The 24179-nt window shown below is 57.2% G+C and overlaps 1 protein-coding gene across 1 annotated transcript in view; it reads right to left on the bottom strand.

Moving 5' to 3' along the window:
- The window catches only part of DLG3 (discs large MAGUK scaffold protein 3), a 77347-nt gene that overhangs the window by 14521 nt on the left and 38647 nt on the right, over positions 1–24179 (bottom strand). The window contains 12 exon segments of the mRNA XM_039378119.1: positions 1607–1721; positions 6938–7040; positions 7393–7549; positions 10450–10609; positions 10743–10887; positions 11204–11340; positions 11706–11724; positions 11726–11857; positions 11859–11877; positions 12347–12471; positions 15519–15569; positions 23265–23318. Of these exon segments, the coding sequence (XP_039234053.1) occupies positions 1607–1721; positions 6938–7040; positions 7393–7549; positions 10450–10609; positions 10743–10887; positions 11204–11340; positions 11706–11724; positions 11726–11857; positions 11859–11877; positions 12347–12471; positions 15519–15569; positions 23265–23318 (1217 nt within the window).

Below are 24179 nucleotides of genomic sequence, written 5' to 3'. Positions count from 1 at the left end.
CCTGCATCGGCTCCAGCAGGCACTCGGGTGCCCAGCTCCAGCCTGTCCACAGCACTCAGGATGCAGTGCAGCTGCATGGGGCTGACTCAAGCAGTTGGGTAGCAAGTCCTGTAATTGATGTCCTGTCCACAGCACAGCAGCTCAGCTGGTTTCGGGTAAACTGTGCTTGAAACTACCCCGCCCAGAAGGGCTGGGGCAGCCTGGGCGCCCAGCAGTTCTTGCAAGCACATTTGCAGGGTGTGTGTCGACCAGAGCTGGAGCATGTTGTGAAGGGCCACACTGGGGGAAAGCTCTCCCCTGGGATAACCTCTCAGCAAGGCACTGGGCATATGTGAGGGGACACAGTGCTGTGGAGGCCTCCAAAGCCACACAGAGAGATGCACCAAGAGATAAGAGATGCTATGAGCAGCATGGAAGCAACAGAGAGCTCTCTGGTTCACAGGAATACTCTGATACATACAGCACCTTTCCAAGCAGGGAACAGGCTCAAGCTGGACTGGCCTAAACTCCTCCACACATAAGGGTGTCCACAGGACAGCAGGGAAATAAGGGCAGGACTAGCAAGATGATGTTTATTCAACATAGTGCCCACTTGTCACACACCCCCAGGAAGCCTGGGGATACTAAAGCAAGCAAGCTGCCTGCACAGACTTGTGGGAAGGTGTGAATTGCAGGAACCCAGAGCTGCAGCTCTCCCCTCCTGCCAGGCCAGGCTTGCATCATGTCCACCATGCCTGAAGACCCCTCCACAGAGCAGCCGTGCAGTGGGAGATGCAGGTTGAGGCTCGTGCAGCCTCAGCCCTTGCCATCCTTCTCACAGGGAAGAAGCATGCCCTGCTCCTGCCAGGCCCACCTGCAACAGGCTGTGCAGGGTGAGGATTTACAGGATTATTTTAATTACCAAGTTAAAATTACTCATTAGCTGTCACCCCACTGGCACTGTGGCAGGCATGAGGTGCCAGGAGGCAGGCAGCAAGCAGGGGCTGTCCTGGCTGCACAGGACTCACAGCAGGTATTGCTGCATGGCTGTTTAACCCTTGCCTGCCCCATGCCTGGCTCCAGACCAAAAGTGCAGTGAGGGCTCAGAGCAATAATCCTCCTAAGAGCTCATCTCCCATCCAGCCAGATCCTGCCACAGGAATGGCAGAAGGAGACATGGAGAAGCCTATCTCCCTGTTAGTTGGGAGTGGTTCGAGCAGAGCACCCTGAAAGCTGCCATGAGCTGTCTGGGGCAGAAGCAAGGCTGGGTGCCCATTATTTCCCAGCTCTCCAGTGGTCCTCAGCAGGTTGGCATGGCCAGCAGCCACCCCGGGCTCTGTAGAGACACCACTGCTTTCCAAAATGGAGCAGCCCTTGGAAGAGACACTCAAGTGCAGAGCACCTGTCCTTGGCAACCCAGTGCAAAAGCACCGCTCTCCCTGCTGCACCCTCTGGATTTCGTGGTGCTTCTACAGCACTCGCTCCCCTGGCCTCTGAAACACTGTCCTCAGAGGTGCTGCACAGCCCAGGCTGAGCCATTCCTCCCTGCACCCCATCCTGTGGGGATATACCATCCCATCTGCCTCCCACTGCGGGGAGCAAGGGAATGGAGGGTGCTGAGCCTTACCTGACATAGAGGGATCTCTTCTCACTTGTCCGGAGCGAGCCAGAGCCGGAGCTCATGCTGCTGTTCATCATCTGCTCCCTCAGGTCGTGGATCTTGGACTCGAAGCGGCTGTACTCTGTGGGGAAAGGGCTGGTCAGTGCAGGCAGAGCTGCCCCCACCCGAGTGCCAAGAGAGGCCTGCCCATGAGGCATCTTGCCCATGAGCCTGTCTGTCCCTGCACACGAGGGAGGGCAAAGCTAAAGAGGTGAGATGAACGACTCAGCAGGGCTCAGCAAGCTGATGACCTACAGAGCAGTTCAAAACACGTAGAGAGAGTGAGAACCCCTCCAGGAGACCATCACCCACCAGCTGGAGCAGCAAAGCACGACCGCAGAAACTTGGGGGGTCCCCACCTACTGCTCTTTTGGCAGCAGAGCCCCTCTCCCCAGCAGGCAGGGGAGGCAAAACACAGCCCCTGCCCTTGGAAGGGGAGCAGGGAAGAGGAATTCACCTTTTGCTCCTACATCCCCACGGCAGAGACTTGCAGGAAGAGCTGGGGGACCCTCCAGAAGCTGCTGGCACCTCCCTGCCAGGAGGCCGGGCAGGAGCAGCCGCCACCCCAGCACCCGCCCCGCGCCAGCCCGACCTTCAGCCGGGTGTAAAGGTCGGGCAGACACACAGAGGGTGGAGGCACTGGCCTCCCTACCCAGGGCCAGCCCAGGAAAATTTGCCAGGTGAAAAACACCAGGCAAGTTGCTGGCAATGCCACAGCTCACCCCATCAGCTGTCCCCTCATACCCTTGATTTTGTCCCCTGGGCATAACCTGCAGTTATAGGTGAGAGAGGACTAGCCTTATCTCTGCTGTAAGACTTGCCTAGAAAGCCTCAAAGATCACAACCCAGCAGTTTAGAAGTGGTTTGGGTTTTAATTTTGTGGAGGGGAACGCAGCAGCTCAGCTGTGGAGGCAAGTGCTCGCTGCAGAGCAGAGCCTCAACCGAGCTGCATCACACGGGGGGAGCAGCAACACTGCTAAGAAATGCTCCATGGGCTGTGTTTGGGAACCAGCCCCTCTCCCGTGGACTCTTGGTGCAGGTTGGGGTTATGGGATGATGCAGCTGCAGTTTGGCATTTCCTGACTCTCCAATTGGACACACCTGGGCATCCCTGTCCTGCACCCAGTTGCCAAAGATGCGTTTTTACTTAAAGACTGGAAAAAAAAAAAAGAAAGGCAAGACACACAAAAACTGCCACGTGGCACACAGAAACTCCCCATGAAGCCCCTTCCTCTGCTATGCAACATCCAAAGGTGCTGCAACACGAGGCAGGGACAGCTTCTTAATGTGGAGATCACCAGACCCTCAGCTGTCCCACACCAAAGGGCACCCACCGCCCCACCTGCCTTTCTGCCAGCAGAGGAAAACACAGAAGCAACAAGGCATGGGCAAGGCTTATTAAGAAAATTGAATTCTGACACCAAAGCAGCATCAGGGTTTTATGGAGCTCCCAGCAGAGGGAAGTGAGCTTCATCCCACTCCACATCTCTCGCCCTGCACAGCTCATTCTGCCCCAGGATGCTCAAAAGCTCCTATATCCCAGAGGAGCATCCGTCAGGAGTGGGTACAGCTGCTTCATAAAGCCTCTTTGGTACAGAAAGGCTATTTCCCCCAGAAAGCACCACTACAACCCCTGCCCCCAGCTGAGTCATCCCAAATCCTGCTGGGGGCACAGATTTTCTGCACACCCCACATGTAAGGGACCACTGCTCCCACTACACAGTCTCACATCCCTCCTGTGACACTCTTTTCTATGGGAAGCCTGGTGTGGAAGATGTAGGATTGGGCAGAAAACACAGGGCAAATGGAGGCACCAGCATCAGGGTGGGGGTGTCAGGAGGGCAGCCTTGGGGTGTAATTGCTCTGTCAGCTACTGCATATGCACCCCCTGCATGCAGGCAGAGCTCTCAAACACCCCCGCCTTGGCTGGGGCATTACATGGAAAGGGACTTTCAAAATTTTGCTGGAGTGGCCATGCTCCTTGGGTGGGAAAAGCCCATCGGCATGACAAGAAGCACAAACCTGAAGAAGGACACAGAAGGGGCTGCTCTGGCTTTATCCTCTGGTAAGTGAATACAGTCCTGCCCTAGGAAGGGTCTCCCCAAGGAGACACCAACCCACACTTACCCCGACTGTGGGAGGGCACAGAATGGAGGAGCAGCAGCCCCAAAGCAAACCCACCACCTCCCTCCCAGAGCACAGGAGGCAAGGTTACCCCAGGATAGGGCATAGGATGCTCCCAGCTGCCACCAGCACCCTCTTCATGGCATGCTAGAACAGTCTCTGAGACAACTACCAGGAGAACACCCCCAGCCAGCACTGCTCCTGCCTTTGCTCCCCAGCTTTGAGCCACTTCGCCTCTGCACGCTGGAAGATCTTCTGTGCAGCTGAAAGCCTCCCAGGAAGCTTGCCCATGGCTCAGCAGGGAGGCAAGCCATGGCTGATCCCCACGGGATTGAGTGTTCAACAGGTTCAGGACACGCTTATCAAAACTGAAAAGTATGTAACAGGGGACCTGGCACCTCCTGCCATGAGTGCCATCGAGGAGGAGGACACCGTGCTGGGATGTTTGCTCTCCTCACTCAGCAGCTCGATAAAAACACCACTCTACCCTCCCACTGCTCTGCTCTTCCCAGGGTATGGGTGCCCCTGGAGCTGGGACTGATTCTGCCCCATGGGGTGAGCTCGGTGCTGGGAGCAGAACACAACTCTGCACCCCCGAGTGCAGACTGTAGACCTTTATCAGGGATCACCCGCCTGCTCCAAGGACCCCCCCGAACCAGCATACGTGTGTGACACACCTGCAAACGTGCCCAGCACAGCCAACAAAGCAGTGGGGCTGCAGCTGATTTCTGGGCACCAGGAGACAGCACAAAGGAGAAGGTGCTGGTAGAGAGGGGAGCTGCGTTGGAAAGAAACGCCTGAGCGTGCAGAAAGCCCTGCATACACACGTGCCCTGCTCTCTCTAGTATCCAAACCCTCTTACCCAGGCCCGGGCAGGCTCTGCTGGGCAATCAGCAGAGTCCAGAGATGCTCAGCCACAGGCTTCAGCCCAGCCACCTGCAAAAATTACCCACAGCTTCACTCTGGCATTTTAGCGCTGGGTTAAAGTACAGACACCTCCCTCCACAGGCCCAGGCGAGCAGAAGGGAGCACAGCCCTTCTGGGAAAAGCTTGGAAGCTTTCAGAAGTCATTGCACAGCCCTGGCACTTCCCTTTGAGCAGCCAGCTCACAGAAACACCATCACGTGAGTTTTAGTATTTCCAGGTGAGGAATATCAAGGCTTTGTTGCAGGAAGAGGAATTGCCAAACCCAAGTGCTGGCAATAGCAGCAGGCAAAGGTCAGCAGGAGAAGTGCTCAGAGGAAAGGGACCTCACAAAAACTCAGAAGAACCATCACTCCTCCTCCTCCTCCTCGATGGCATGCAGCAGGGGTCAAAGGCACCGCACCAGGTGCACAGAAGAAAGGCAGGACAGCAGCTCCTCCTTCTAGCCTTCCTTGGTTTGGTCTTTGCTTCTTTTCCCTACTAGTGCCTGGCAGGACACCACAGGGAGGGCCCCTTGCCCCCTGAGACCTGCACAAGGTCAGACACAGAGCACATGTGCTCTCATCCAGCAGCCTAAGAGAAGCTCTACCCATGCTCAGGTATAGGAGACTGGTGCCATCCTCTGCCCCTGCTAACAGGGAGAAACGTCTCAAATCTCCTTTCCACCAGCATCTCCTCCTTTGGACATCCTACAATCCAGCCCTCCTGCTCTTCCCACAGCTGTGATGAACACGGAAAAGGCAAACATTTGGGACCACACGTCCCCTTGAGGAGGCTCAGCCTCACGCACACCCAGGAGACCTTTCTCCATGGCTCCCAGGCCTTCAAGCCTCTGGAGCACCGAGAGCAACTTCCAAAATACAACAGCCTGTATTCCACAGCACCAACGCTGCTTTCTGGGATGGCTGCAGCCTGGGTGCTGGGTGCTGCTGCCCACACATGCCAGGAGCCATCCCAGACCCAGAAAGCCACCAGCTACACAGCATTGACATTTCCTCCTCGGTCTAAAGGGGTTTGAAAACATTTTGTCCTGTTTGACATTTAAAAACCACTCTTGGTTGGTGTCTTTGCCAAATCTCAAGTGGCAAAGGGAGCCAGAAATACAAGAACATTAAGTGCTTCCTGGAAAGAAAGAAAGAAAGAAGGAAAGAAAAAAAAAAAGAGCCAAAACAAACAAACCCCACACCCACAGCACAGCCCTGAGCAGCACTAATGACTCCACGCCCCAGTGGCCTCTGCCACGGGACAGAGGAGGAACAGCAGGGACAGGGATCAGCAGGACGTTGCCCAGCGATGCCTCTGAGGAGGCACAAGACAAAGGGGTGGCACGCTGGCCTCCTTGGAGAGGACCAGAACCGCTGGTGGAGGAAGCCAGTGAGGCTCAGGAGAGACACCTTTTCCAAGGGACGGGAACGGTGCATCCCGGCACATGCACGGTGCCGGTCGGGACACGGCACAGCCCCGGGAGCATCCCCTGGCCCCTCGCTGGCTGGGGGAGGATCCTCCCAGCGCTCCTCCTCCCAGCCAACGGGCCACTCTCCAGCGCTGCCGTCCAGGGAGGGTTCGGGCAGGCAGCTGCCAGCTCCTCCCTTCCCGCTGCCCCCCGCGGGACCACCCGCCCCGCGCCGCCGCTGGAACCAGAGCCCGGCGCTCACCGCAGGCTCGCAGGTGCGATGCTCGGAGGTGGGGGCGAACCCCGACCCAGCCCCGCCCGCACGGCGGGTCGCCCCCAGCACGGGGGACCCCCAGGGCACCCCCCCGGCCGCGGTGTGCCCCAGCCAGGCCCGCGGGACCCCACGGCGCCGGGCCTCGCGGCGACGCCCTCGGGCACGCAGAGCTCTCCCTCCTCCCCCGCAGAGAAACCCGTCCCGCCGAGCCCGGTGGCGGCGGCGGTGCCGGGGGGCGGCCCGGCCCGGGTGCCGCGGGGAGCGCTCACCTGCCGGCGGGGGGCGGCGGCCGCGGCCCCGCTCCCGCCCGGCCCTCACACAAAGCCGCGCAGGCACGGCCGGCGGGACGCCGCGGCCACGCCCCCTCCCGCCGCGCCGGCCAATGGGCGCCCGCCCCGCCCTCGGGCCCCGCCCCGCGCCAATCGGCGCCTCGCCCCCCGGCCCCCGCCCCGGCCCCCCGGCCCGCGCGCCAGCGACCGCCACGCCCCCTGATCTGCATGCCCCGCCCCCTCATCGGGACACCCCGCCCGCCCCGCCCCGCTCCGGTCTCGGTTCCCGGTTCCCGGTTTCCCCGTGGCGGTACCTTCGGGCCGGTACTGCGCGATGATGGTCACCGTCTGCCCCGCCCGCTTCAGCGCCGCCGCCGCCTGCTCGTGGGTGGCGTTGCGGAGGTTCACGCCGTTCACCTGCGGGGAACAGAGCGGCTCCGCTGGACGGGACCGGACCGGCGGGGTGTGCCCTGTGTCTCGCTGCCCCGCTCCTGTACCGATAGCCATGGTACCCACACTCTCAGTGCCTCATCACCCTGCCACCGTGCCCCACTACTGGCACTTCCAGTACCGGCATCTCTATACCGACATCCGCGGTACCTGCCCCCGGCCCTCCCGGCCGTCGGGGCTGCCCCCCACCGCAGCCATGTCCACACCCGCACTGGGGGTGCATCCCATCGAGCTGCGTCTTGCTGGAGTGGCAGGAGACAGGTGTCCTCCCGGGGCTGGGGGAGGCCATGGAGGGGCAGTGGGTGCCCCACCTACTCACCGAGAGGATGCGGTCTCCCCTCCGCAGCTCCCCGCTGAGGTCAGCAGGGCCTCCAGCCAGGATGAAGGACACAAAGATCCCCTCACCGTCTTCCCCTCCAACAATGTTGAAGCCCAGGCCAGTGGAGCCTTTGTGCAGGATGATTTTCCGCGGCTCCCTGAAAGGACAGATAAGGGACAGGGAGACATCAGAGTGAGAAGCAGCAAAGCTGGTGACAGGCTGGTCTGTGTCCGGGCTTCCCAGCACATGGGTGAGGCTGGAGTCTTCTTCAGCCCCTCTGGCCAGGCTGAAGCATCACTGCCATCACTTGGGCAGATGGGGAAAGGTTTTGGTGCTTTAATGGATGCAGGTGTCAGGATTTACCTCCAGGAACATGTGCCCGCACCCCAGGAAAAGTCTCCCACCATCCTTCCCTGTGGGGGAGTCCTGATGGGCTGAATTATCACTTAGCTCCAGGCAATCATCTCATAAGGAGCAAGAGGAGCAGGAAATGGATAGACAGAAGTGCAGGATGCCTTGTGAGGTCTTGATGAGCTCCTGCCCTGCCCAGACCCTGGAGTGAGCACAGCTCAACTCTCCCAACTCCCCCAGCTGCTCCTCTCTGTCCCTGTGCTTCCCACTAGGCACAGCATTCCCGTCCCCTGTCTCTGGTCACACTTGCTCCTGTGGCCTCGCTGCTGCCTGGAGGGGGACAGAGCTGGCTGTCCCCTGTAGGACATGGATGATGAGGCATTGATAGTGAACACTGAGGTGTGGCAGGCTCTGCTGGCAGCACTGCCGGGAAGCATGAGGGGCAGGAACGTTCAGAATGCTCTGTGCAATGACTGCCCCGCAATGCCTGTCTCTGCCTCCCAACAGCTGCTGGGCCAGTGGCTTCCCCACCCATACACAGGGTTTTTTCTGGAAGTGCTGAAAGGACAAAGCCTTTGCTCTACTAGTCCCTGCAGGCTTAACTCCTTCCTGCCCCTGCAGGCGTTGGCAGCACAGGATCAGTTGGAAGGGGTCAGGGAGGGCTGCAGCTATCAATCCCTCTGCAGCAAAGCTGTCCCTAGGGCTAGAGTTCTTCCAGGGCAAGAACTAGGTCAGATTTCTGGGTCTGCAAACCCTGCTTCCAACCAGGAGATGAACCTGCTCTGCCCTTTGGGTTTTGCTGCTGCCCAAGCAATGTGCTGGAACCACCATCCGAATTCAGTCTGAGGGGAAGCACGTCCAGCACCCATGAGGACTACTAGACACTGATGGAAGGTAGAGAGATACAGGAATGAACAGAGGAAATGAAGCCTCAGACAGGTACCTCACAGCCAACAGACCCTCAGTGATGAAGGTGTCCTGCGGGGTCAGTGATGCACAAGAGGCTTTCAGCACTGTCCAGGGGTGGATGAGGAAGGTGCTGAGCCCACCGCAGGTTATGGATCTATTGGGGAGCAGGGGGCTGTGGCTGGGCACGGTGGCCCAGTGGTGCCAGCCCATCTGCAGTGTGGCCCTCCAAAGGCAGCACCATCCTCTAGTGGCCACCGGCACGTGCTGCACCGGGGCCACTGCCGAGCCGCCACTGTGCCATTGCCACTGCCAAACCACAGGGAGCCACCACTGTGCCACTGCCAAACCATCACTGTGCCATTGTCACTGCCAAGCCACTGCTGAGCCACTGCATAGACATCACTGTGCCATTGCCACTGGCTGTGTCCAGCCTAAGCTGGGCTGTTCTTTCCACTCTCTAACCTACAAATAAGAATGCTGGCACATGTAAGAAGGGACATCCTGATGGGATCAGTGTCCCTGGTGTGTTTTCCGAGTGCTGGGACTCAGTGCTTCTGTAGTGCAATGTAATGGCAGAAAGCACTGCTACTGCCTGTGGCATCATCCCCTAGTGCCCTGACAGCACAGGAGTTGCTACACCTGGTGAGGATGCAGCACCAGAAACAGGCTGTAGAACTGGCATCATTGGTGCCAAGACCATATGGGAGAGATGGTGTGTGGAAGCCAGTGCTGCACAGGTCATGGTGTGCAAAGGCACCCAGCCGTGGCTGAGCACCAAGAAAAGAGAAATCCCTGTGACAAAGACGAGTGCAGCCACTCTCCAGGACAGCAGACCTGACAGCAGACAGAAAGTCATGGTCTCCCATGCCAGCATCCACCACTGACGTGCAGAATGGGAGAATCCCAGCCGAAGCTATCTTCCACTGTGAACACAACCCCAAAACCAGCCTGAGACCTTGTTCCAGATGCAGAGCCAGCCTTAAGACTAACTTGAGTGTTGGTCCTTAGAATACAGCCTAAGCCTACAGTCCTGGCCCTGGGGATACCAAATCCAGAGCAGGCTCAACACTGGCCCCGAGGCTGTGGCAAGCAGAGCAAAAGCTGTAAGCCTGGGCAAGCAGAGCAGGACCTGCCAGATCTCGCTCTCTCATTCTCAGCTTGAGGCTTTGAAGAAATTTTATACCACATTTAGGCTCAGAGCAATAATGTCTTTGTGCTCCTCTTTATTTCCTGGCTTCTGGAAACAAACCTGCATAAATGATTCTAGTGGGGCAAAGGGGGCTGTGGCAGGGCTGGGCAGGGGGCTGGCAAGCCCGGGGCTGGCAGCTGTTGAAATGGTACCTGTGTGCAGGTGGTTTGGGATGTCAGTCTCAAGGAGTGTGGGAGGAGGAGCCCCATTTGTTTGCAAGGCTATGCTCCCCCCAGCCCTTCATCACCAACACAGCTTCACTTAGGGACATCCTGGGAGCCTGTGGCACTGCTGGCACCGTAAGGGCAGGGGACACCTTGTATACCAGATATTGTAAAACAAGCAGGAGAACTAAGCAGAATGCAGATGGGTAAAGCTTGTGAAAGAGCAGGAGGGGGAACGGAGAGGGAGTGGATGCAGCAAGCCAGGGATTGACACAGCAGGCGGGTGAGCACAGAGCACATTATGGGGGCACCATGTACCTACAGGCTTTTGGCTTTTGGCTGAGGCTCTGCACTGGCAGTGGGGATGAGGTCAAGCCACCACAGAGGGAAAGAGAGGAAAGGAGAAGCATCAGGGCTTAGGGGATGCTCATGCCTAGTACTCACCTGGTGAAGTCATCGTCTCCAATCATGTGCCGAGGAATAGGCGAGTATCGGGACGGAGTCACCTGGGTTGGGACGGGATAGGCAGGCTTGCTCTCAACGCTGCCCAGGTAGCCCAGACTGGAGTTATGGCTTATGTGGTTGTCAGCCAAGGCTGAGAAGGCTGCAGGGGAGGAGAAGGTCATCAGGAGCAGAAATCCACGCACAACGAGGACATGCAGACCAGCCCAGCATTTCTTGCCCCCCAGCACACTCCATGTCCCCCAGCCCCCGTGCCCAGCCCAGTGCGTACGTACTGCTGGCGTAGTCGGGGGGCGCGTACATGTCATTGAGGTGGATGTTGCCGGGCTTGGCCACTTTCAGGTACACCATGTCAGAGGTGTTCTTCAGGGCAGCCACTGCCTCCTCGTGCCGCACGTCCTGCAGGTTTGTGTTATTCACCTGCCGGAGGGAAAGGGCTGGGTGAGATGGATGAGTGGGAGGGCAGGGACCAATGCAGTCCTGCGGGAGGGGAGCAGTTTTCCACAGGATAGGTGCTGCAGTATCTCCAAAGACAGGGTCCCATCTCCTTGGGTTTGGCCCCCCTGCCTGCAGCCAGTATTGCTCCTGCCCCTCCCACAGCACCATCCCAGTGAGGACCCAAAGGAAGGGGCATGAGGCTGCTGACAGGAGGGGTGTTGGAGCTCAGGATCAGCACTGCAGCATGGTGGAGCCTGCCCAGCTTCACCTCACGGCTGGCTGTGGCCATGGGGCTTACCGCAAGCAGCCGGTCCCCGATCTGCAGGCGCCCGTCCTTTTGGGCAGCACCTCCCTCGATGATCTTGGTGATGTAGATGCTGTTGTCGCCAGGGATGTGCTGGTTCCCAATGCCCCCTGCAATGCTGAACCCCAGGCCTGAGGAGGAGTGAGAAGGCGGGTGAGGGACACGCAGATGGACAGAATCTCAGGCTGGCACACGGCCCCTCTGCCTCGCTGGACTTCTCACCCTGTCCCAAACTCAGCAGGCAATGGGCCACCCTGCAGCTGCCTGGAGCCAGCCCAGCCACCACTCACTGCACTGTGGGTCTTTCCCATACCCTGTGCCCCACAGCATCCCACACTTCTGGGCCACCCCGCAGCATCCTGCACTGCGGCAGTGCCACCTTGCATCCCACGTGCCCCACGATGCTGCCCCGCATCTCCTGGCATCTCACACCGAGGGGTCACCCCATACCCTCCTGGGAGGCACCCCAGTCAAGCGAGCAGAGTGAGGGGCTCACCTTTGGGGCCCTTCATCAAGGTTAACCTCCATGATGGTCTCTGGCGGGGGCTGCCGGCGCCGCACCACGAGCCGCACCACGGGGCCCGCTTCCTTCAGGGCCTCCACAGCTTTGCTGTGCACAACCTCGGAGACGTCCACGTCGTTCACCTCGCAGCACGCAGTCGTTCACCCTGTGGGCACAGCGTGGCCCTGAGCTCTCCTGGGGAACCACCAGCCTGTGCCACCCTCCTCTGGTTACATCTGCCACCCTCCTCCAGATACACAAAGGAAAGCTGCTCAAGCTGGCCAGATCCTGCCCTGCTGGGGTGAGAGCATGGTCCCTCCCAAAGCAGGAGGCAGTGGGGCTGGTCCTCATGGTGCAACCCTGGTGGAGGTGTGATATGAGAGGAAAGACTGGATCCTGCCCTGGGCTCTGGCTGGAAGGATGGGAGCAGGAACCTCGCACAGGGAGGGGAGGAGGGGTGGCTACAGACAGGAGGCTGGTGGCCAGGACCGAGGGGCATCCCTGTACTGAGAGGATCTAGCTGTGGGGAAGAGACACGGGGGGGCCAGGGCCGTGGCAGGGAAGAGGACTAGAGGGTCTGGGCTGAGATCCTGGGTGACACCCTGATGGAGCTGCTCCCCCAGCCCTGTACTCACCCTAGACGGCCATCCATGGCTGCCGCTCCCCCGGGGATGATCTTGGTGATGAAGATACCCGGGTCATCCGGAACATGGGGGTTGTCGATTCCTCCCGCTATGCTGAAGCCGAGCCCGGAGTTACCCTGCGGGAAATCAAACGCCGCGTCTTTCCCCCATGGGCAACCACTCGCTGCCGGCCCTCCCGGAATGGTTCCCCTCAGCTGCGGGACTGTTTGGGGTGTGGGAGCCCCAAGAGCATCCGTCCCACCCCAGGGTGGCTGGCCCAGGGGGCAGAGGGATGCGCGGCTGGAGGAGAGGCCAGCGTTCATCAGCCGAGCGCTCGGCACAGCAGCGTGGAGCGCTGAACAGATGGAGTGGGAGAGTGGGAGCCGCCGAGGACCTCCCTCACCACCGCGTCTCCACGGAGAGACTCTGAGGCAGGCGGGGAGCTGGGGGAAGAGGAGGTGGTCCTTGGCGGAGAAAACCTCCCCTCGCTGGCTGCTCCCCAGAAGGAGACACAGCCACACAGACCAGCGGGGATTGTGCCAGTCACCAGCATCCCACCCCTGCCTCCATACACCCCTGGGATGTAGCCCTGGCACAGAGCCAAGCTGGGGGACCAGTGATGCTGGTGCCAAAATTTGCAGGATTGGGTGGAGGTGGCTATCAGGATGGAGTGGGGTCTCCAGTTACGCCTCCTCTTCCTCACACACATGCTTGGAGCATCACTTGAGCTTCTCCTGCTGAAGTATGCCTGGGGGGAATGCAGAGGCCACAGCTCATCTCCAACCCATTCCCGCAACATCTCAGGACTGAGTGGCTGTGGCCCTTTGCCGCCTCTCCCACTTGCAGGATCCTCATTAGTGACACACTCACAGGCGTTGCTTCCAGATCCATGCTTGATGCAAGTGGACAATTCCTGCTTTTTTTGCTCTGCCTTGAAAATCAAATGGCTCCTAGTCTTGTTTTCTCATGCAGAAGAGTTAACACTTAGTCACATACTATCATGCCTGCTTCTCATACACAAGTGGGCTCAGGCAAAGCATTCCCCTGGCTGCCCACAGCCTCAGTGCTTGGTGTTAGATGATGGGGTGCTCTGCCCTTCCAGGGGAGCTGTGGCCAGGAGGGCCACACTGGAGCTCAGGCTCCCTGGGATCACTTAGCACCAACAGCCAGCTGGGGCTTGCACTTCTCCCCAGCAATCTGGTCCCAGCATCAGCTCCTGCAGTGATGCAGAAGTCTCTGCTCTCACAATTTGACACTCATGACACGGCACCAGGAGCCACCACTGCCTCTCACTGTGCAACGCTCCTGGATACTTTCCCGCCAGCTGGAATTTGGCTGGCATGTGACAAGGAGGCACTCAACAGCAAAGGGCCTGGGGCTGCTCTCTTTTCTCCAAGATAGATTCTGGTTACCCTGTGTGCAACTCAAAAAAGCTCCTTATTGTCACAGAGACCCAGCCTGGGCACAGCAAGGCAAGTGAGACTGCAAAATGATCTCATTTGTTGTACCTGTCCTTTGTTAGCTACAACACCTGGAAATCATCTGGGAGGTGTTCATCTTTATTTTGATAAACCTCAAAATGCAGTTCAAGGGATTTCTTAGCTGGCATCAGGGTTGATGCAGACACAGGGGTAGTTCCTGCAGAGGACACATGTATGGTGGGTAAACCCAAAGCCATGTCCCTGTGCAGATGGTGTTTCCTCAATTATTGCCCCCAAAATGCTGCTGCATTTACCCTTGTATTTACAACAAAGACAAGGATTAATAACAGTCACAGACCAGCAATTTTGGGGTACACTGAGGTCAACTCTGGAAGCCAAACTTCCCAGCAAGGGGACAGCCTCACCTGCAGGCACCAGGGTGCTTCTCCTGCATTAAGAAAGGGTTGTTGGATCCCACTGGGGATAAACTGAAGGGAAAGGACCTGAGTATGGTCCATGCTGATCCTGGCTGCTAATCACTGAAATTTTCTCATGCTGTTGGAGAGGGAATTGCTGCCTGGGGCTTTAAAACGAGGGCATCAATAAGTGTGGGGCATCAATGGGGGCCTCTCTGTGTGGTCCTGCCAGCTCTCCCCATGTTCCCTCAGCCCCGAGGACAGAGGATGCTCTGAAGAATCCCTGAAAACGAGGCTTTTGCCTCTACCTTGGGCCCGGAGCAAGAATTGCTTAGCCCAAAAAGGAAGGATCCCCTGGGCTGGTTTCGTCAGGCATGCCGGGGAAGCGGTGGGTGAGGCGGCAGCCCCAGATAACCTTCCGTCCACCCACCTCCGTGATGCAGAGCCAAGGGAAGGAGGGAGATGACTAAAGGCAGAGAGGAACAGAATAATGAGCGATGCGTCTCCCCCTGCAATGCTGGCCACGCGGCGAGGCTGGCACGGCTCTGAGGAGGAGGCAAGGTGTGCCGTGGAGCGCCGTGGGCAGCCTCCCACCCCAGCCATCCCGTCAGTAGGGCTGTGCCTGTCTCTTGGAGTAAACCTTGGGCCTGCTTTTCCCACTCCCTCTCCATCCCTCCATCCCACTCACTTCCTGGGCACCAAGGGAAAGCCCTCCCTGCCCTCTGTGGTGTTGGCTTGCCCCTGGATAAACCCCATATGTGGGGGCAGCTGAGTTTAGCAGCGGATGCCATCGCCTCTGTGTTGCCAACAAAGAAAAGGCTTCAGCAGAAACTTCTCCCATTGTGGCTTGTTTTACTATAAGACCTGTACTTGCAGCTTAGCATCCCAAGGCTGTGTACCCCAGAGCAGTGGGCAGTCTGGTGGCGGGGCGGCATCTGTCCCCTGTGCCCAGCTGTGGGGTGCACCTACCTGAGTGCCAGCACAAGCAGAGCTCCCTGCACCTCCGTTTTCTGGCAAAGGCAATGACAAAGAGCCTCCTCCACTGCACTGATGGTTTGTGTGGGTGGGGGTGTGAGAGAGGGAGGCAAGGGAGAAGCCCTCCTCTCTGCCTTCTGGAGGGGTCTGCAGGGGGAGAGGGGAGCAGCAAGCCCACCTCTCCCCGTGCTGCAGGGCCAGGCAAGCAAAGCAAGTGCGACACCTGCAAAAACCTCCAGAGAGAGCAGGGAGCAGCGACCAACCCCTCCCCATCAGCTGGTGCAGGGATGCCTGGGGGGCTGGCTGTGCTGGTGGGTGGGTGAGTGGGAAGAGGCAGCAAAGACTGCTGGCGGGTGAGTAAAGAGTACTTACCCTTTCCAAGACGATCTCCTCATATTTGAACATCCCATCACTGCCATTCATCTGGAGAGAGGGAGACAGCGTGTTACGACTATGTGCTGGTCCTTGGGGAATTCATTTTTCCCCTCTGACAGCTGAATATGAAGAATCCAACCAAAAAGCTGCACCATCACCGCTGAAAAAACCTTAAATGCAACTGCTTGAGCCTGCCCTGGAATTAAACCATGTGCTGCTTTTCTTCCTGGGTATGAGCCAAAGCCCACTGACTTTAATGCACTTCAGTGCAAAGCCTTTATTCTCCCAGCTCATTTCTTCAGCCCTGAAAAGGAACTCAACTGAAGGCACAAAAGGAAATAACACCTTTGTTACGCAGCATATAATTAACCTCAGGAATTCACTGCTGGAGGAAAGGAAGAGAGGGGGTTGGTCCATTTAAAAGAAAAAAATGTCTGTACATAATAACATAATAAACACCTTTAGCAGCTTATATTTTTAAAATCTTTTAGTAGCATGATTGTATTAACGGAAAATTCAGAATAATTCATTCTATGAAATTAGTTGGGTGCAAAGGAAACAAGGTGTGAGAGTGGGGCACAGCGAGAGGTGAAAACATCGTGCTGCCCTTATATACAAAAATGGTGTAGCCTGTCTCAGTGCTGTACACCATACTGATCCCCACACTTAAAGGTCTCCCATACTCAGAGTGTTAAAGCAGAGCTCTCGGAAACATAATGGATACAAACAAAAGGGATGCAACTGTAGGCTCTAAAATGGTAAATGTGCAGTCAAAAAAAATCCATTTTTCTCATAACCAGCCATACACAGGAAAACAAGGCAGCAGGTTCACTCCACGTCATCAGGATCAGACCATAAACAGCTGCTAACGTCCAAAATTTAACAAGATTTGCAAAGCAATTGGCTATTGGAGCATCCAGAGCTGTTACACTCAACAGCAACAGTTTTCATAGAATATCCTGAGTTGGAAGGGAACCATAAGGGTCATCAAATCCAATTCCTGGCCCTGCACAGAACAGCCCCAAGAATCCCACCATGGGCCTGAGAGTGTTGTCCAAATGCTTCTTGAGCTCTGGCAGCCTTGGGACCGTGACCACTGCCCTGGGGAGCCTGTTCAGTGCCCAATCACCATCTGGGGGAAGAACCTTTTCCTGAGATTCAACCTAAACCTCCTCTGACACAGCCTCAGGCTTGGGTCCTGTCACTGGTCAGCAGAGAGCAGAGATCGGTGCTGTCCCTCGTCTTCCCCTCGTGAGGAAGCCACAGGTCCCGATGAGGTCTGTCCTTAGTCTCCTCCTCTGGCTGAACAAGCCAGGTGACCTCATCCTTTCCTCATGTGGCTTCCCCTATAGACCCTTCACCACCTTTGTAGCACTCCTCTGGATGCCCTCTAATAGCTTTATATCCTTCTTACATTGTGGTGCCCAAAACTGCCCCCAGCACTCGAGGTGAGGCCACCCCAGTGCAGAGCAGAGTGGGACAATCCCCTCCCTCACCAGGCCGGTGATGCTGGGCCTGAAGCACCCCAGGACATGGAGCTTTTTGGCTACCAGGGCACGCTGCTGACTCATAGTTTTTCTGGAGGGGACCGAACTCACTCTCATAATTTGAGTCACTCTGGGAAACAGGTGACAGGGCACAGTCAGTTCTGATTGACCAGGCAGAGGTAATGGGACCCCAGATTCAGCAGGCAGGAGTTTTTCTAGCTGGCAATAATCAGGGGTCCAGGTGGAGGAGCAGTTCTACAGGCCAGGATCTGGGATGGGGCTGTGCCACCTGTGACACACTCACTCTCATCCCCTGTCCTGGGAGGCCAAAGAAATCCCACACCCTGTTGTGGGTACTGCGCTTCAAGGATAAGGCTGGGGAGAGTCCAGAGCAGAGAGATGGGATGGAGGCTCCAGGGAACACAGGTTGAGAGGGTTGTCCCTTCTTGGATGTGCTCTGTGCCTGGTGCCTCTCAGCCATTGGAAGATTTCAGGGCAGAGTTCAGAGCTGGGACATTCCGATGCCCCAACAACAGAATGCTCAGATCCTCCCAGCACACTGGGAAAGGCTTTGGTCCTCTTAAAGAAGGATCCCGAGGCAGAAAAGCACCAGAAGTGATGGGATTAAACCAGAGCAGGATCTCTGACAGCCTCAGAGGGACAGGGACACATGGCCAGTGCCACCTTCTGCCACAGTGCTGCCCTGGGTTGTGCTCCTGAGGGCAGAGGGGCATCGCTTCCCTCGCCACAGGTTCCCCCTCCTGCATGAGTTGCCTTTCCCTCCTCTCGTCCTGCCGTCCTGACTAATCCTAAGTGCAGCCGGCTCACTGGCCCGTGCCGCCCTCACAGCCTCTCTCAGCGCAGCCCTCGGGCTCAGCTCATCCCTGCAGTTGGTATCCCGGTGCGTGGGGCGCGGCGTCGCCTCTCTCCAGCTTTCCAGCGACTCAGATTCCTGGCACCCTTTGCTACTACACACATTGTCCTCTCTGCTTTGGCATTCAGCACAGTTGCCACACAGCCAGCCATATGCACACCCACGGCCTCGGAGGAACAGTGTACACATCCCTACAGGATGGGGATCTGCAGAAAACTCTGACAATCTGTGAGTCGTGGCGAGAGCCAGCAGCGCGCGAGCTGGCAGGCGCCCGGGGTGCACAGACACCCCAGCACTCAACCCCGTCAGGCACCCCGCTGCCAGGCAGGGGGGCCGGGGGCATCCCCAGTCCCTAAACCTCAGGGCTGCCAACGCTGAGCAGTGTTTTGCACTGCTCCCTGACAGCCAGCAGTGTCGGCGCTCGCTTGAAGTGGTGTCTGCTGGGAGCAGCCTGCTCTGGCCAGGCACGCTGGGGTCAGCCAGGCCTGACCGCAAAGTTTCAGCTCTGATTGTGTTTCCAAAATCCACGCAACGAAATGCCAGTTAATTGTATAAGGAAGCCAAATGAAGAACTTAATATATACCACGTAACCAAGGGAACGAGCCAACAAAGCAAACGTTCCAGTGTCGGAAAATCAAATACCAGTCACTTGCTGACGGCAAAAACCTCCCCATGACACCCATCGGAGCTGCCATGGCCTGGCTCTGCCACAGGCTGTTCCTCCTGTCATTTGCCAGTGCCCTGTGCTCCTCCCCAGCTCCTGTTTGGGGCTGACTCAGCGCTATGGGTTCGGTGGGAAGATCCTGGCTCCATCACCCATAGGCAGGGAGAGCACACTCCACCCTGCTCTCCTCTCCTCATGTAGCACCTGCAGAGCTGACAGGGGTGTCAGGGGCTGGACAGGTAATCAGCTGTTCCCTGCCTATTCTGATCCTAAGAATCACCTGATTCCTCATGGAAAAGAGTAATGGTATTTTTTTCCAAGCCCTTCCCATGCAACAAGCCCACCCGAGGGCTCAGGAAGAGGCGCCTTTGCTGGCCTTCACTTCCCCGTCACGTTTTGAGCAGCAGGGAAATAGTTACCGATGACGGCATTTAGATCATCAACAGAAGGCTGCAGAGTTAACACTCATTTGATAAACAGAAGAGCACACACCTTCCAGAGCTACTGCAAGCTGTCTGCAGGCTCCGCCGGCCAACACCGCAACAGTGCACGTGGAACACGCTCTGCAATTTGCTGGAGAGTCAGGATTTGGGGGTGGGTTTTCTGGTTCTTTTCTTTTGGCTTTTTTTTTGGGGGTGGTGGTGGTGGTGGCGTTCGCTTGTTTTTTAAATAAAAAAGAAGGCCAAATTTAGAAGACTAAGATGGGGTTCCTCAAATGCAACCCGAATAGCCCACCAGGCTGTAGGAGGAAATAACCTGCAGGAAGGGCGACACTGCCCACAGCCCCTTTTGGAGCAGGATCTAGCCCATACCCTGTGGTTAGGGATGCCATGGGGACAGGCAGTGGGACCTGCTGGTGGAACAGATGTGTATCAACATAATGAAGAGGGTCCAAAGGCTGGAGAGCCAGCCCTTGGTGGTGCCAGGCAGACCTGGGGGTGGAGGGCACCTGGAGATGCCCCACGCCCGCTCCAGAAAGAGGAAAGGGGAGCAGCAGGAGCAATGGGCATGTCCCTGCTGGCACGGGCACCGACATTGCTGGCGAGGGAGAGCTCTCCCTGCCTGCACATGGCAGGGGGCCCAGGGAAAATAGGTCAAGAGCTCCCTCCCTTCACCTCCCTGCATCCACATGTCCTGCCGCAGCACTGAGACCTACTGACTTGCTTCCAGCTAACCCCTGGCTTCAACCCCTGGTGTGCATTGCCCACGGTGTTGGCCTTGTGCACAGAGTATATAAATGCCCTAAATGCCCTACTTCTGGTCAGCCTTTTGCCAGAGGGCCATGAGGACCAACCTGCTGAGCCTGGGCAGAGGGAAGGGGTTTGCAGTGTGACAGCCCCATCAACAGCTGGGAGGACTGTGCAGCCACACTGTCTGCAGGAACTGGCAGTGGGATGTGCCGCTGCCAGCACTTGGGACCAAAGCATGAGAGTGGCAGTTTAGTTTTGATTTTTTTCTGGTTTTTTTCAGGCTTACAAGCAAGTTTGCCCTACTCAATGGCCATCTCTGCTGTCTCCCACCCTGCAGAGACCACGGCTGGGGACCCCAACAGCAGAGTCAGCACTGCTGACTGCCCGCACAAGAAGGCTGCCTTGTGTTAATTGGTGGCAGAGCCTTGGGCTCCTGTGGTGCTCGTGGGCTGGGATCAGGCCTGGAAAGCACTTTGCTTCCTCACACCTGGCTTTTAGAAACTGAGGAGGTGATGGCACCTCATTGCTTGGCTCCAAGGACCCAGACTCTGAAACCATCAACTCCTCAAGGGCTTTGGAGTGACCTTCCCTGCTCACTTTGGGACTGCCTGGAAGCAAGAAGTTGTTTCAGCTTTAGACAGGCTGCTCTGAAATGCAGAGACCCCATCTGCCATGGGAACTCTGTTTCCGATTCTCCATCTCCCTGCTATGGACCTGTTGGGCAAAATACAGGGTGGAAACTGTGAGCAATGACCTTGGGGCTCGCGTGGGTGATCTCCCCAGGCACCCATCCTTATCCTTCAAAGGATGCTTTTAATACTGCAGGCATTTTATAATGGTTTATTTGTGGTTTTACACTGTGGGGGTGCTGGGTTTTGTACAAGCCACAGGCAACAGAGCTGAGCCCCAGCCACTCCAGTGCTACGGTGCTGCTGGTGCTCTTGGGGATGGAAGTGGGTGGACAGGGACATTGAAATGCAGAACAGACTTCTTGATAAACAGTCGGGGCCAAATCCAGCCCAGCAGCTAGTCCAATGCAATCAATGGAGCTAGAACAGGAAGGAACTAGACTACATCCATCTGTTTATCATTACAGAAAGCATTGAATAGTTAAGTAATTAAAGACTGGAAGATGTGACTTTAACCCTTCCAAATACACCCGGTACCAACAGGCTTCAGCTTTTGGGTTTGTGAAAAAACATGCTCACTGATTTGGCATTTTGGATTTTGCAGCAAGCTCCTGGTGTGGCTCCTTTGCTGACCTTATAAACTGCTGAGGTTTTGAGGGGGTGTTTTCTCTGGAGCCTGAGGAATCCAGCACTCCAGAGAAGGAAAAGATGGAGCAGGGTTCGTTTCTCTCCTGGTATAACATGAAGTAGGAGGCAAGAGGGTTTCCAGGCTGGAGACTGAAAGGAATCAAAGTGAGGTGTCTCCCCTGCCCTGGGCACAGGCTCCTCCAGGCACCTCAGGCACACACCTGGGTACAGAGCTGGTGGTCCCCACTCTGCCCAGAAAATGACAGCCACAATCTGCTGGCCTTTTGGCCCCTGCAGGACAGTCCCTCCTGGCATGTGCTGCTGAGGATGGATGGATGGGATCAGTGACTGCCATCCCCAGGGTGATGCTGGTGCCTGTCAGGGCTGCAGACCACCCCCTGAAACACGGCCAAACCCACCCTAGGGGCTGCAGGAAGGGAGCTCCCATCCAGCACAGCAAGAAAGAACTGCACCAGGAAGAAGGCATGGACAGGAATATGGAGGTGGAGGGAGAGGGAAGGATATGAGTTAATGAGCTGGACTAGAGGGAGGCAGTCAGGAGGGCAGGAAAGTGGAGTCCACTGCCGTGGAAGGAGGTGTCTGCTGCCCCGCAGGTGGGCACCCTGATGCTGGCTTCTGCAGGGCTTGGGAACCTGCCTGGGGTGACAGAGCCTGTCCTCAGCCCTTGGGCTCACCTCTCACTGCCCTTGGGCACACAGGCAGGGAGGAGGGAGTGGCACTGGTGAGGGATGCAGTGCTGGTGCCTGCAATGGGAACAGGCAATGTTCCTCCAATGTTTTGTACTGAGGGAGGGTACAAAAACAGATGTGAAAGCAGACTTTCCATTCAGGAGTACCTCCCTGCCCTGCTCACAGCACACCCCTCACTTGCTCTGTGGTGTGTCCCTCCCCTCCAGGAGACATCGCCCTTTTTCCAGTTCCCTGTAGAACAGGATCAGAACAGGTGAGTGCAGACAGGAGGCTGCAACATGGCCCTGTCCTGCAGCCAGGGAGCCCAGCACACTGAGAGAACCTCTGACCCACAAACACTCTGTCTTGCGATGCCTTTGGGGATGGTAACCCTTGGGGACAACAAATCTCTTCTGCCACATTCATACAAGGCTGTGGGACCCAGGGCCTCCACGCTGAGAGATGCACCATTGCCTTCCTTCCCAGTGCCTGGTGGCTTCAATTCAGGCATAATTAAATCACACAGCCAGGGTTGTAGAGGTCTGAGCCAGGCCTCCCTTCCTTTCTGTAGCCCTGCCCAACCAGCCCAGCACAGCTCTAATGTGTGCTGACCCCACTACAGGCTGTGGGCTGAGATCTGCAGTTCTCTACGAGGAGGATTCAATCCCCAGAAGTCACCTGCAGCCCTCTACCATGACTCCAAAGACAAACCCACCCCAGCTCTGAGTCCTGGTGCCTCTTCATTAATGTGGAAGGCAGCTGAAGTTTCACGTACCAGAAGAAAACCAGATGCAAAGCATCCAGCCCTGTCAAGCTGTTAACTGGGCTCCCTTTGGGCAAATGAAAAGGGGAGCACCCCACAAGTGTGGAACCAGTGCTGCTGGCCAGAAACCCATGCTGGCCACCCTCCTGGCCATCCTCCTTCCTCCATCCCCCCAGCATGAATGATTTCCAAATGTTCTGGGAAGGGATGCAACAGTGTGCAAACCCTGCAACAAACTGAGAAAGATTATCTTTACACTATGCCAAGAGTGCCAAATGCACTGTGGCTGCAAACACAGGCACCAAGCACTGTTCAGCTGCTGGCAGCCTTCACTGGGAGAGGAGCAGCATCTGATGGGTCCTGCTGCCCTGAGGACTGGTGAGTGTGATGCCAGAAAGCACCCAGAGAGCCCTGCCTCCCTCCTGAGGGGCTGGGGCTGCCTAAGGAGGCTGAGGCAGTGCAGGAAGGTAAGAGATGCCTCAGCAGAGCCTCCCAGCCAACCTGCATGGGAGGTGGAGTAAATGACTGTATGATTAACCCTGAATGCACCCAGCCCAGCAGTTCCTCTGCCAAGGCCTTCTGCCTTGTACCCTCGGTGTGCTTGGAGTCTCCAGCATCGCTTGCTGCCAGCCCTGGTTCTGCACAGTGTCACCCAGCGAGGTTTGGGGGTGGGATGTGCTGTGGGGATGTGGTGCAGGTATCAGGCTCCTCTGCCACCTCACCAGGGCCTCCTTGGGCTGGAAAAGTCTTCCCTGCATTGCTGAGCAGGGCAAATGCACCACTTGATCAAAGGAAGCAAAACGAAACCGGGAGACTTACAGAGAGCCCTTGTTCCAGCGAGTCTGTGTTCACGATAATGGGAGCAGGGTTGGCCTGTGAGGAGACAAAAGTGGGATGTCACCAAGCTGAGCAATGAACCCAGCCCTTTGTGGTGCTCTGCCTCTCCCCTGGCCATGCCAGCACAGGCAATCCAGGCCAGGTAGCAGAGAGGAAGGGCTCTCCTCAGCCCTCCTTCAGGTGCCCGGGAGCCCTGGGGCAGGAGCAGGGTCACAGCATGGCTCTGGGCATTGGTCCCTTCCTCAGGCCTGGTGTGTCCCAAAGACCCCATGGCCTTGGCTGCTGGGAAGGAGGCAGTGGAGACTGGAAACTCTCCCAGCCTTGTGCCAGAATCCCACCAGAACCAAAATTTACTTAAAATTCACACTACCAAGGGGATAGGAAGCAGGAGGAGTAGGGAAAAAAGTCCTTCTGAGGGAGGGATATATTGCCAGCAGGTCAGACCTTCAAGCACCTTCCAACAGCTGCTGCCCCCTTCAAAGCACAGGGACACCATGTCCTGGGAGAGATGACAGCATTTGGTCCTTCATTCTCCTCAGTCCTGGGGAAAATCCTCTGCTTGGCAGCCTTGGCTCATCCCCCACAGCACCACACACATCCCCCTCTCTTGCAGGGCTCCCTATGAACTTCTCTCCAGACCCCTCCTCCTGGGCTGCCCTCTGCCTCTCGGCTCGCTGCACATCGCAGAACAGACGCTCACAGAGGGCAGCTCGGGCAGGAGAGGGCAGGGCGGCAGGGAGGGTCTCCTGGGAGAAAGGGGACTGGGGAAGCTGCAGCGCCGGCGGCCGGAGGGATGGGGGCGGCCAGAGGAGGGACGGGAGGGGACGGCCGGAGATCGGGGACGTGGTGGCCGGAGGAGGGACGGGACGGGATGGCCAAAGTGGCCGGAGGGACAGG

The sequence above is a fragment of the Pipra filicauda genome, unplaced genomic scaffold (assembly GCF_003945595.2).
Source record: "Pipra filicauda isolate LSUMZ 115617 unplaced genomic scaffold, ASM394559v2 scaffold9_size5747161_pilon, whole genome shotgun sequence".
Classification (NCBI taxonomy): Eukaryota; Metazoa; Chordata; class Aves; order Passeriformes; family Pipridae; genus Pipra; species Pipra filicauda.
The sequence above is the reverse complement of the archived record's forward strand: the minus strand, read 5'-3'. Positions and strand labels throughout refer to the sequence as shown.